At 27.9% G+C, this 15,255-nt stretch overlaps 1 protein-coding gene across 2 annotated transcripts in view; it reads right to left on the bottom strand.

The window, feature by feature from the left end:
- The window catches only part of LOC142323459 (KICSTOR complex protein SZT2-like), a 342,875-nt gene that overhangs the window by 124,972 nt on the left and 202,648 nt on the right, over positions 1–15,255 (bottom strand). For both annotated transcript variants that reach the window (XM_075363101.1, XM_075363100.1), the window contains 5 exons: positions 14,602–14,761; positions 8,802–8,868; positions 6,330–6,433; positions 3,499–3,634; positions 1,738–1,955 (listed from right to left, as the gene is read on the bottom strand). In XM_075363101.1, coding sequence (XP_075219216.1) covers positions 1,738–1,955; positions 3,499–3,634; positions 6,330–6,433; positions 8,802–8,868; positions 14,602–14,761 — 685 coding nt within the window. The remainder of the gene's footprint in view (positions 1–1,737; positions 1,956–3,498; positions 3,635–6,329; positions 6,434–8,801; positions 8,869–14,601; positions 14,762–15,255) is intronic.

Here is a 15,255-nt window from a genome sequence, read left to right on the forward strand (position 1 = left end):
ATAAAATTTTGCTCCAAAAATGACATAGATATGGTATTCAGGATATGGCATTAGATCTAATTAAATTACTTATTAAACAGAAAACAAACAACAAAAATATAAAATATTAACAGGTCTGAAATTGAATATTAACAGCTCTGGTGTAACCCAGGTACTATACTCGGACTACTTTTTTCCTACTATATATTAACGACATACTGCATTCATCTGATAATGAAATTACTATTATATCTTATTCAGATGATACTGAAGTTTGAGTACTGGTAAAACATAAGATTTAGCTACACTAAATATGAATAAAAAACTTAACGAAATATAAGAATGGTTATGTGTAAATCAGGTATCCTTAAATATAGACAAAACTGTCTGCATGACTTTTGGAAAATACAGATAGTGTACCTGCCAGAATTGACATTTATATTAACAAGCTGCCTATAAAGAGAGTTGAATCATGTAAATAATTTGGAGTACAGATAGATTTTAACATGAAATGGGACATCCATACTGAATACATAATTTAGAAAATAGATTATTTACTTTTCATATTTGTGAAGTATTTATATAGAATATTGTCTTGGCAATCAATATTAACAATTTACTACACCTTTCTTCACAGAATAACAATATATGTTATTGTTGAATGGGATGGGGCTTATAGTAACATAAAAGATATCCTATAAAGTCTAAAAAAATACATAAGTTAAAATTATTAAGAAAAAGAATGATTTTCCACTTAACCTTCCAATTTGAATTATTTAAATTTCACTATAATGAATTGAAAAATCAGTATATGCAATCAACTAGTGTAAAACAAAATAAGAATATTGTTTTTCCAACAGTAAACAGAGCAACATATCAAAAAAGTAGTAAAATTAACTCTACCAAAATGTATAACAAACTACCAAATCACCTAAAAACTTTAGATATTAGCAAAAATACCAAAAGATCAAGATTACAAAATGGATGAAAACTATATGGATCTGCTGTATGAATTTTTATTTTTTTCTACATGAACACTTTACAAGTTTTAGTGTAATACAATTTATTTTTGTAAGAATTTTCTGTACTTTGTTTTTTGTTTTTTATATTCTATTTTCCAATACTATGTACAGTTAACATGTTTACCTTTATAGGAAGTACTAAATTATACTTGAAATATATATAATTACTGGAAATAATAAATCAATAAAAAAAATATATTATGTAACACCTGTTCTTAATTTATTTATATTTTTGTTATTTTAATGATTTATTATTCACCTCATTATGCAGTAACTTGTTTCATTTCCTCGTTAAAATATATGCATAAAGTAATATGCGAAGTCAAAAATAAAAACATGTAACAAATACATTTCCTGCAAAACATGTTCTACATGAAAACCAATCTTGAATTCTTTTTAAAGATATTCTAATACTATATCAACTCAAATTATTACTAAATATAATAAGTACATTATTATGGATTAGAAATAATGGATTACTATATAGTCTTTTGAATATAAAATTAGAGAAAGGGTACCAGGAAATTTAATTTAATTTTTTTTTTAAATTTAATTTTTTTTTTTTTGGATTTAGCCTATTGGAAAGCAGAGAAACACAGTGTATTTCCTGCGGGTAAGATAACAACAGGGAATTGGACTTAAATGAGGAAAAAGATATCCAGCAAAATACAAAAGCGGTCTTTACTAGAAAAAAAAGCTTGTATTAAAAATGGATAAAATAAGATTGTTGGTTTACCTTCGACAGATTTCACTTTCTGGAGAGGAACCCGGTTTGTTTTCCAAATATCATCATTTGGTTCTGGTTCTAGAAGTGGATCGCAGACCCTAGTGTCATGTAAATTTCGAAGAAGCATGGTCTGGTTAACAATTTTACAAACATGTTTGATGTTATTAACAATGCTTCGTTGAACTAAACTATACAATTTCACTTTCTGAGTTTCTAGTTCAAGAAATCTGAAACAAAATAGGCATATTTTTATATATTCATTTTATTAATATAAAATGAAGATTAATAAGTAATTACAATTGGTACAATCCAAATGTAAGTGCAATCACAACCCTTATAAATATACTTACGCAGGTATTTGATACTAAATGCTACAATCATAAACTTTTTTATACAAGTGCCATCCTGTGTCAATATTATCTGAATTTAAATTTCCACATGGACTATGCATCATGTGTTTCCCTACTGAATCAAATAACTACTATAGCAGCTATAACATTGTGTTGTATTGTGATAGTATGGGTATATCATTACAGGAAATCTGTTCTTTGATGGATACTTCTACAAATTTAAAATCTTTATATTACATTTACCCAAATGTTACATCTGATAATATTGTTGTAACCAAAATTAGCCAGTTGGATAAGCCAACAGACAGGTAGAAGGATGAATAGAGCACTGGCCAATCATTTTTCAAGGACAATTACTTTTTAAATTTTTCAAATGTAAGAGGTATAAGGAGATCTTCTGCGATCAGGCAACATAAATGCTATCAACAATTACTCATACTAGCATTTTGCTGTCAACAATATTTTACCACTATATTCCTGAATCATCTTAAATAGGTAGAAAAATTGTAGAGAATAAAATTTTCAGGAAAATTGTAATCCAAAAACATTCAGATTTAGATATAATGATTCAGATACCTAATGAAAGTTTGAAGAAAATGGCATATGGAAAATTGTTTTTTTTAAATGTCTATATAACTGCCAGATAACTACTCATACTATTTTTTACAGCTCTATTATTTGTGGTATCTTTGAATCAACAAATAAAAATAATAAACAATAAATAAAAATGTTTTAACAAATTTGTATTTTATTATGCAACATGTAAAATTTTCAATTCAATCTTTACTGCTACTAAAAAATATAATTTTTTATAGCAAATGATTAGCTATACACATTTCATTGACATAAACTAAACAAACTATGCTTAATAAAATAGTAAAAAAAAACTAACAAAATATACACAACTAAAAGTTACAGAGAAAAGTAAATATTTAAAAAAAAAGATTTAGTGAACTCTTTCTTATTTGTACACAGTTCTTTAATTAATTATATGCAGTTTTAAATTCATCAATAGCAGTAAAATTCAAAAGCACATTTAGCTTATCCAAATTAGAAAGATTAATGGTGAAAGCAAATTTTTGATCAACCATCAATTAATAAATTAAATAAATGGACTATCATAACAGGCATGTTATTTGCACAAAACACACATCTCCCAAACATAAAATCATAACTTATATTATTTATTACAGCCATAGGAAATATTTTATTAGCTGAACTTATAAATTTCAGACTTCATCGTTGGCTTTTTAATGAGGATAAGTTACAGTCTCCTTACAACTACAGTATAATCAGATACTACTTTTTTATTTTACAACAGGACTTAGATAATAAGTCAAGTATTACATGATTCCCACTAGAAAAAGACTACATAAAGCCAACAAAGAGGCTGGAAATAATTGCATTAAACAACCTTTACCTGCAGTGAAAGTAAGCCATAACACATTCCTTATTAACTTGCATTATTAACCAGAAATTTGGTAAAAGTGTTCGTCTTTTCTCAAGCTCTGTTAACCAGTCACAGGATGTTTCATCGATATGATCTGCTTCATAAACTAAAATACATAAAAATGTAAGTCATTAGGAAGATTTTCATTTTAGAATGTAACAATTCTAAAAAGATCACTACCCATATTAAAACAATCAGTAAGAAAAACCACTCAGAAAACACAATTTAAAAATAAACTGATGATTGCAGTTAAAATATACTAAAGTATATGTTTTTACATATTAAGTTTATTTAAATCAAATATAATGTGAACAAAGTAATGAATACCATCATAATCTAGATACATGGTAGATAGACTACATAAATTACCATAAAAGAAACCAGTTCAAAAAAAGAATTAAACAATATTTTTCAAATAACAGAAAATAATGGGTATAAAAGAGAAATAATCAGAAAAATTAAAAAAATTGAAATAAATTAAATGAAATTAAAACAACAAACTATAAAGAAACCTTTAAATGAAGTAAATTAACATTTACTGGGAAAGAAATTTACCCAATTAAACAATTCTTTAGTAAATATAAAAATGGCTATAAACACAAATAACACACTAAAAAAGACTTTTAATAATAACATAGAAGAAAAAGATGGTACAATGGTAATGGTATATACAAAATAAAATGTAAATGCAATGCAATGCAACATACATTAGACAAACAGGAAGAAAATTAAAATTAAGATATAATGAACACATGAGATCTTTTAAAAATAAAAAAAATTATTCTAATTATGCAACACATTTAATAAAAGAAGGCATACCCCAATGAAAATGGAAAAATCAATGAAACTAGATCACAAGTGTGTTAAAGGAAGAAGAATGAACATTTTAGTAAATCTAGAAATCTTTAAATTAAAAAGTAACAATAAAACGATCATAAATGTATTGGTCAATAATTAAGTGGATCTCCTTTTAAAGAACCTCAATATAGATAAATATAATTAAAAGTTTAGTATAATCATTAATAACAAATAAACTAGAAGAAGGCCTGATAAGACATGACATCAAGTATAGGGAGGGGCATTGACTAAATACTATGTAAAGATTAACAGATATTTAAAAATACCAATACAATAAGTTTTGAAATGGAGTGGTTCCGAAACGTGTCAACAAGAGATCAAAGAATGAAGCTAAGAAAGGTAGGCAGTACTAAACATAGAAATTATAGTAATCTAAGTAGAAAAGATAATAGTAATTATTATCTTAACAACAATTTTTACTTTATGAATACATTTTAATTTTAAAAAAGAGCAAAATATTTTGATTTGTACTGTCACTTAATTAGCACTAATGAGTCCATATGTGGGTATGTCTTCATCAATATTTTGTCAGATTAATGGCTTTCATCATTTAAAGTCTTTAATAAATTAATATTTATTTATTGCAATCAATAAAATATATCACAGGATACGTGCAAGATGACATAGCGTATAATGATATTGCTTTCAATAAGCCATATTATTCTTTATTTTCTATGGATAAATAACAGACAATGTCTCTGCTTAAATAAAAAGATGAGATATTTGAGCAAAATACATGAACAATAGATCACTATTAATAAATAGTTTAATAAATTGCATCCTAGAGCAGAAAAAATTAATTAATTAAAATATTTATCATTATTTATTGCTATTTTTCTTTTGTAAATAGTCATCATAGAGTGTTTTCACAAAGGTCTGTGTTTTTTCACAAGGGCTTATTTTTTTAAACTGATCTGAAGAATGGTTAAATTAATAAATAAAGAAATAAATAATATTCTGCAATTGTAAATGGTTATTTACTATCTCATTCACTGAAATAAAATAAATTAGTCTCATAATTAAAAATTTGACTGCAGTTTTTATTTGATTTATCATATATAAATTTAAAAAAACTAAACTGAAGAAACCAAGATATTTATGAAAATACTCGACAGGGAAAAAGAGAGAAAACAGTAAGTTATAAAGTTTTAATTAGTTTTAATCATTTAAGAAACATATAAATTTTATCATAGTACAGTGCATTTTAAAAAACTTACAAAAATTATACATGCAAATTTTTTCACCTATGTTTTCTCAATCACTGTTCACAGTACCTGCAGCTCAGAGTATTTGATTAAGAAATGAAATTTTAACGGAATGGGAACTGTAAAATTGTTCGTCATTTATATTCATTCATAGTTGGAAGATGTCCATTAATAGAGGATTTACTGAAGTTAAAAATTTACAAAAATGTGTCTTTATTTCACAATTTAAAAGTGCAAAACAAATTTCTAAAACAGTGTTACTAAAACAAACCATTTATTAAGTTCCTCTCTTATTTTCTATCTAAAATGCCATCATCTATTAAGAATTCATCAATCAGCGGACAAATTTAAAAACCGACAGTTGAAAAATATACATTTAAAAAATATAACAATTGATGATGTCATTACGACTATAAACATGGATAGCACTCTTAAGGTGAGTTCAAGATGACTCTTTAATTATGCTTTTTTTTGGATATTTTTGAATATTTTCATTCAAAAAATAAAAATAGTAGTAGCAAACATACAAATGACCAGAATTTAATAGTGATATTTTAGAAGTAGATAACTTGTCCCAAATTCATAATTCATTATCTGGATATCAACTTTTATTTGAATATGAACAATCACAATGAAAAGAAAGCATTATATACATTTTTTTAAAGCTTGATGGTGTTGACCATCAAGAATTACTAATTTATAAAATAAGCTTTAGTTAAATATAATACAAAAATATACCATCTTCCGCCGGAATGCCATGCTCCATCAGTGATGAAACTTGCCATGCCATGACTGAACTCCACCCTGTCTGTGAACTTCTGTTTATATCTACTTCTTGACCTCTACAATAAATAATAAAAGAAAATTTAGAAAAACGTAAGATGTTGCTGAATAATGAAAACATGAAACTACTTAACAAGTAAGTTATTTTAACTATATTAAACCTATTACACTGACATCGATGATTTTTGTTTAAAGATCCTAAAGCTTTTAGGATCTTTAAACAAGCATTAAACTAGCATTAAGTCAGCTGTTTTTTTTTTTGTTTTTGTGGATGAATCTATGTCAAATCTTTACTACCTTAAGCCTAACCTTAAGCTAAATATCATTTGATTGCTAAGTTGTTAATTTCCCAACACCTGTATGATTTCTTGTAATTGTACAAATTCCACGCAAATTATACAACATCAAAGAGCTGAAAGAACCACTCTGTATATCTTGAATACTAGGGAGGCAATTTCTGTTATCACTGACTCAACTGTTAGTTCCATTACTGTATTTTATTTCTGTTCCTCTTTCAAAACATATTTGCTCTCTTTTACTTATTAAATGTTGCATTTAAACAATTTAAAAAAGTACTCCTGTTAATTGATGAAGTAGTACATACTACAAACTACAAATTATTTTAAATACATAAATTTAAAAAAAATTGTCAAAATGGTGTGTGTGTGCGCGTGCGCACATGCACGCATGTGTAAACACCTATATATTAAAATAAAATGAAACATATATAATTACAAGAGCTGTTAGAAAATTTCTTGATCTGACAAGAAAATTTGAGACTTTTCTGAAATTTTTTTTATTTCTCAAAATAGTCAACCTTGCAAATTGATACAATTAGACCAACAATTTTCCAACTTTTTAATACCCTCAGTATTATATGACTTCTTTAACTCTGCAAAATAAGAGGTTGTCTAAGCTTTGATCTCATCATTTGAACTGAATCTTTGTTCAGTGAGCCATTTCTTCATGTTTGGGCATTCACTTAAAAGAGTCCCATCACTCAATAGTTTATACTAAATGCATATTTTTGTTAAAATGTATGTTAAAATATATTGGTGTGAGATGGGTAAAATAGTGTGGAATATGTTGGAGCTGGAGCGGTGAGGACTGTTTATTGCCTGCACATTTGAGTATTGCTAGTCTATGTTGAGCATGGCTTTTGAACAAGGCTGTATAATTGTGTGTTAAAATGCAATTAACTGTTGAAGAACATGTCTTCGCAACGGAACTAATTTAGAGACAAAATCTTGTGCTGTGTGTCGGTGAAAGTTCAGAGAGAAATTTGAAAAGGAAGCACCAGTGAAAAGTTATTCAAAATTTATTTTAAAAAAATGTTGTGAAACAGGTTCGGTGTTAGACCAGAAATGTACCTGACACAGGTCCGTTTTAATGACGCACGTTGTATACGACATTAAAGCAGTGGTTGCAAGATCTCCTCATAAATTTTTGTGGAGACTAAGCTAGAAAAAGAATATTTCACTCGATCCAGCCCACAATGCAGTAAAGAGAATGTTGAAATGTTCTCTGTATCAAATGCAGGTTTTTCCATGGGTTAACTTAAGCTGATTATACTAAAAGGGTTCACTGCTGTCAATGGTTCAAGAACTTCATTAGAGTTTCATTGGCATTTTAGATCAAGTGTTTTTCTCAATCTTCAAGTGTTTTTTAGATCAAGTGTTTTTAGATGAAGCATGGTTTCACCGTGGTGGTATGTTAATATCAAACTACTGAACCTGGGGTAATGAAAATCTGCACATTTTCTTTGAATCTCCCTTACACCCACAAAAAATAGGCGAATAATATGTGGTTTCAAGGCGATGAATATTAAGATCCTTGTTTTATGAAAAACTGTGTTTGCTGCTGTCTACTAAGAAAGTATCAAACAGTTCATAGTCTTATTGCAAGAGAATGAGTGTGACTGCTGATTGCAACAGGACAGCGCCACTTACCATACAGCTCACTCTACTATGGAGATGCTACAGGATTTTTTCAGTAGAAGAATGATTTCTAAAAGATCATGACCACCAAGACCTCCTTATCTGACAAGTCCAGACTTCTTTCTATGGTGTTATTCAAAAAAAATTGTTTATGGGAGCAACCCACACATTCTGCAGGAATTGAAGACAAACGTTACTAATGCCATCCAGGAAATAGATAGGGTACAGCTAGCAAGAGTAGCAAGGAACATGGTCAAACGAGTTGACAAGTGCATAGAAGTGAATGAGCATCATTTTCAACACCTTCTGTAAATTATTATGTAAGTGTTTGGCAATAAACTATTATCTATAAACTAAACTAAGTGATGGGGCCTCTTTTAAGTCGAACATCCTATATATAGTATTGCTGTGCAAAAACATACCTATGAAAAAATAAAACACTAGGGTACAAAATAACAGTAATGTAACAAAAAATAAAAATAAATTTTACCTCACATCCATTGTCTGTGTTTGAATCCAAGACTGTGAACCAGGCATAGAACATTTCTTATCATCACCTGCATATTAAAATATTAAAAGAAAAGAATAAAAACACATAAAAGATTATAAAATATATATTTATATAGAATGCTATAAGTAATAAAACAACAAAATCCATCTAAGGATCGATGCAAAAAAATGTACAAATCAATTGTTAATCTGTAAAGTAGATGATAAATAAAATATATTTTATAAACATATTTTAAATATACTATTTATTACAAAGATGAATATAACAAAGAGATGCATTAATACACATTTATTTATTATATTATTTATACATTGTATAAGCATAACTATCTACGAGTGTAATATATAATTATATACAAACAATATAAATATAAACATATTCTGTAGACATTTATCAGATTCATAAAAATGAGGAAGTCTTAATTTTTATTAAAGAATACCTTCTTAATAAAGTTGAAAGTTATTATATATTAGTAAAAGTATTAGTAAAAGAAATTAATTTTAAATGCTGTATTACGTCTATAAGCTGACCTATTTTATAATGTAATTCCATGCCTTAGTTTTACATAGGGACTAGTTTTATGTATTCAATGCCTAGTCTAGTTAACATTGATGGTAATTTATAGATATCCTTTTGGTTCTTTTGAAACCTTTCTATATAAACATCAGAAACTCTTTTTAAAATTCCTAATAAATTTAAGGAAAATCTGTGGATGCTGCTGTCTACTACGAAATTATTCAACAGTTCATAGTCTTACTGCAAGAGGATGAGTGTGACTGCTGATTGCAACAGGACAGCATCACTTGCCATACAGCTAAATTTCTGGGTGTTTTATTAGATGACAAGTTCTTGTGGGATGATCATATTAATTTTGTTTGTAACAAAATCAAGCCATCGACTTTCTTTCTAGCTTGCTTTTTAATAAAAAAGAAACGGTTTAAACATAAAAAGAAAAATGCTTGGATTACTAAAAGTTCTATGCTAAGAAATCTCTGTGAGATATTTAAATATAATTTGTTTAATAACTTCCAGAATTATTTGAAAAATTATAAATGAATTTACGCTGAAGTTATTCATACTGCTAAAAGATTATTCCTAATGGTTTTAAGACTTCTGCTGTTATTCCCCTCCTTAAGAAAGATTCACAACCTAACTTACAAAATTATAGGTAGTTTCCATTACTGTCCATATTTTATAAGTATTGAAAAAATTATAAAAAATACACTTTTAACTTTTCTTGAAAAAAAAGCATACAAACTTTCAGCACGGTTTTAAGAAAAATATGTTTTTTAACTACTTATTTACTGACAGCCATTTTCTAGTCTTTGGGAAATATTTTACTTCTGTTGATAACAAAATTATTCCATTTTCAATTTTTTACAACCTCAGTAAAACATTCTTTTAGTTCCACATGCTTTACTAATGAAAAAACTAGGTACCTAAGGAACCAGAGGAGTTGCTTACAATTGCTTAAAGTCATACCTTACCAACTGTAAACAAACAGTTGAAATTTCATCTTTTGATAGAATACAATGTAAAATTTAGGCCATCACTTCAAGTTGTAGAGCATGGAATGTCTTAGGAAGTATTCTCAGTCCTTACTTTTTTTTCCTTTATTAACCTCAACTATTATATTGTTAACCAATTATTTTAATGTTTACCTGACTCAACATTTTGAGCCATTCATCATGACCCTTTACAAAGATAACAGAATTGTATTTATATCTGAAAATAATCATTTAAAAGGAACTGAAAATCATACAATAGCAGCTAAAAAAATTATTCACTGGATGGAGTGTAACCCAACTGTCTAACTTTAATCGTGGATAAAAACATTGCATAGTACTTCTCAGGTAGACATAACATTAATGATTGCTTGGATAGAATTCCCATTAACAATATCAACAGTGTTTCTCTTGGGCCCAAAAATTTCTGGGTGTTTTATCAGATGATAATTTCTCGTGAGATGATCATACTGATTTTATTTGTAACAAAATCAAACCATACTGTTTTGCTATGAAGCGTCTTAATAAAACACTAAACTTGACATCACTATTAAACATTTATTAAGCCTACATATATTTCATATAAAGTAATCCCTTGGAGCTCTTAGAAAGTAAGAAAAGCTTTTTAAGATATAAAAATGGGCTAGCAGATCATTATCTGATGTCCATAAGTATAAAATGTATAAACCTATATTTAGAAAATTAAATATGTTAACATCCTTCTGTTTAAATTTATGAATGAATGTGTAGTGTTTGCTAAGAAGAATGGTCACTTAATCCTAAAAAGTAACAATATCCACCTTTACCAAACCAGACAACAGAACTGTTTTTGTATAACTCAACACAATTACTTTACCTTATAACAAAGGGCTTTATTATGTTTCTGTTGCCATTTTTAACAAATTACCTAACCAGTTGAAAAATCTTCCTACCAGCTTATATAAAATAAAATTAAACATTTTTTTTGTGGAAAAAATATTATTCTGTTGATGAAAAAAAAACTTGATTTATCTGCATCCTGATCATGTGTATATAAATAAATACTAAAAATAATTTTCAACAACAGCATCTGAATTGTGAATTATGTTTTAATAATTTTTTACATTTAATAATTTATCTTAAAATTATTTCATGTTGTTCGTATTTAAATAATTAATATACATAACTTTAACACATCTATTTTTTATCTTATAATTTATTTTTCTATTTATAAATTATCTTACATTGATGTGATCAATATAATGTACTCTTATTTACCGATCATAATAAAAATTCACTCACTCGCTCATTCATTTGTTTAGTTATTTATTTATCTGCACTATTTTTATGGATCTTTTGTTTTTAGAAGATTTCAATAAGTTATCTATTGCACTGAAAATTCTAATTTTTACAGAAAGTGTTGAAAAGCCCAAAATAATCATCATACAACATACTACGATCAGCGCCGAAAAAATTCTACCATAAAAAAATAATCATTTTTAAGAAATTAAAATGTTACAGCACTTATATTTCTGCAACAATGTACGAAAATAAAATTAACAGTAAAGGTCACTTAATAAATTCAGTCAGGACATAGTTGTAAGAGTTTAACATCAATCATGACTATTAACACCGTACGCTTATACCAGTTTGAAGGGTTGAATTAAAACAAAGCTTACCACTATTAAGTCGAGTGTGATTCTGTACTGCATTTCTTACTCCAACTCCTAAATCAAGCCTAGCTTGACATTATATGATGAAATTTCTAAAATAATTTAAAATTATTAAATCATAATCTTTTTTTTCAAATGCTTTTGAATAGTTCAACAAGAACTGGACTTGTCATTTTTTTTACCTTCTACGCAGTCTTACATTGTAGTTAGTATTATTATAATAGGACTACCATGCCATTAATAGTACACAGTAAATAACAATAGGCATAGCAGTATTCCACTAATTCAAGGTACAAGGGATATTTTTATGATGTTCACAGGTAGTTGACCAAATGTGCCTATACTATTATCACTGTTATCAGAAGTAAAGTATCTGTATCCTTGAAAAGAAGTGCAGTACAATTTAGAAAAAAAATTATTTCTTGTTGTTTTATGATGAGTCATATCTTATTTATATAAATAAGTATAAGTGTTTTTCATTATATGTTAAGTGTTTTTCAAATTATTTTCATAATCATATAAGTCTTACATTGCTTCATTATTTTATGTGCTAAATAAGATAAAAATAAGTATGCTCTGAACAAGAAGAAAACAGTCAGTAAACAATGAGATGAAAGTAGTGACGATGAACATATGGCTCAAATAGATAATGGACTTGGTTTATTGGAAGACGCCTAATTTGATTAGATGCCTAATTTACCAAAACACCTGAGCCACAATTTTCAGTCCCTTCATCAGATTTTGATGAAGGAATTATTGTAAGAAGAAGAAGAGTTAGGAGATTTATAAGTGATGATGAGGATATGGAGAGTACTGATTAATTTACTTCTACTAGACTCTATGTTAAAAATGACAAAACATGGACAAACATCACCAAGAACGACAATTATCTTCATGTTAATTTTCAGTCGCCGAAAATGTTATAGAAACAAACATTTCATCCAGTTGTAAATCATCTCTTGATTTTTTAAGATTTTTTTAACTCAAACTCTGCTAAAAGAAATTAATGACAGAAACTAATGCGCATCCCAAAAAGATAATATCAGAAAAAAACACTAAGCAAAAAATCCATTTGGCAAAATTGGAAAGATGTAACCGAGAATATAATTATGACCTTCATTGGAGTGACAATAAATATGGGCAATGTCCATTTATCAACTATGGAATCATACTGGTCTAAAGCATTTATTTTGGAGAAGCCATTTTTCAGGAGAATATTTCATGCAAACGTTTTTTCCTGAAATTTTTCATGAAAATTTGTTCATTGACGAGCCTACAATCTTGTTCAGGGGGAAAAATTCTCATGCATAATCCCAAAAAGCCAACTAAATGGGAACTTCAAGTATGTTTTGGCAGATTCCAAAACAAGTTATATTTATTTATTCACTTCATATTAATGAAAAATGACAACAGATGGCTTGATAAGACCAGATCTTACTTTCACTAGCAGAATTGTGCTGCAACTCTACCAAAATTTACAAGATTCGATTCCTGAAGCCAAAGGATATCATATATTTACTGATAAGTTTTATATAAATCCCACTTTAGCTGCAGAACTTCTAAAAGCTGATTGTTTTCTTAATGGAACAATTATGACCAATTGAAAATGAATGCCAGAAGAAATTAAAATACCAAAACTATTTGTTGGACAGAAAATAGCATATAAGAAAGAAAATATGCTAGTTTTAGCATGGTGCGATAAAAGGGTGACGTTCAATACAACAAACAAATTTCTGTTTCACTATCTATAAAAAGAAACCAGGACTGGAAGTACTAGTAATGAACAAATAAGCAAACCGACCATTACGTAAGATTACAATAAGAAAATGGGTGGAGTGGATGTCACCAACCATATATGACACCCTGTTGCTTTACGCAGAAAACATTGAAGTGGTGGAGAGATTATTTTTCTGGGGGTTGAAAACTTCTACTATGAATTCATACATTTTATTCATGGAATATGCTATGAAGGAGAATATGCAAACAGTGTCACATAAAAGATTTAGAGAATATCATTGACAAGTCTAATCGGAGACTTTTGTGCACCCGTACAAAAATCAGGCTAACTGTCCACAGGTGATATTATCCAGCAATTGTATGGGAAGAGTCATTTCATTTCTTCGCAAAAAAGAGATACAAGGACTATATGGCATGTTCCAATCAGAAGATCAAAGGAGGAAGAAAAACTACATTCTAATGTGTTACTTGTGATAGGAACCCTAGTCTTCATCCAGGAGATTAGTTTTAAAAAGTATGATACTTTGAAAAATTATAAATAATTCATGTAAATAAATCTGATGTAAATAAATCTGAGTTTATACAATTCTATTTATTTATTACCTTACTACTTAAAAAAAAAATTAGAAAATAATTCTTATATTCTCTACACTGGTCCAACAGAATACATTATTGAGATGACTTCTTTGTTAACTATTTTGTAAATTAATTGAGGAGTTGGTTTAAAAAAAAATAATTAAGTAGTACAAATGTTAATAAATCTATATTATTTTAGGAAACTTACAAAAAACCTTTCATATGTAAAATTTATAATAAAAATAACAAACGAGTATGGAGTTTATTTCTAACAAACATTTGCTGCATCAAATTTGTTACACAAATTACCTGTTAATCCAGCAGCTGAAATCCAAATATCATCAGACAAAGGACATAGATCTTCATTGCTCGATTTAGGATATTTTGTATATTTATCGTCCTTGATAAGATAATACAAATCATTTTCTTGCTTTAAACAATAACCAGGAAGCCGCATTTGTGCAAAATCCTAAAAATAAAAAATATTAAAAAGAATACTGAAAAAAAAAAATGGTGTAAGTGGAATAAAACTTTAACATTTAAAAAATGCTATTACAATACTTATGGTAGTACTTTATAAACCATTCAATTTAGTCCAATATTTTGTGGACTAAGTTTAATTGCATTATTCGAATGCTGAATTTGTAAATTGATGAAAAGATTGCAGGAATATGTAAACACAATAGCTATTCCTCTATTTCTGTAGAAAGATAACTGTTCTAAATGACTCCCCTTATATTATATGAGATCTGATCGAAAAGTAACAAGAATTTTTTAATTGCACACACTGTATCTTGTCAATTGAGTTGATTTTTTTTCTTGTATACTGGTAGTACTGTCCTGACCTGAGAAAATTAGGTAATTCTTTAATATTGCCTTACCTCTTTACATCGCATCAGAACAACCTTCAGTTAGAATGCAAGGTAGTTAGTACTAGAATGATCTTGGACTGTATTCACAAGG

This window comes from Lycorma delicatula, chromosome 4 (assembly GCF_047948215.1).
Source record: "Lycorma delicatula isolate Av1 chromosome 4, ASM4794821v1, whole genome shotgun sequence".
Taxonomy (NCBI): Eukaryota; Metazoa; Arthropoda; class Insecta; order Hemiptera; family Fulgoridae; genus Lycorma; species Lycorma delicatula.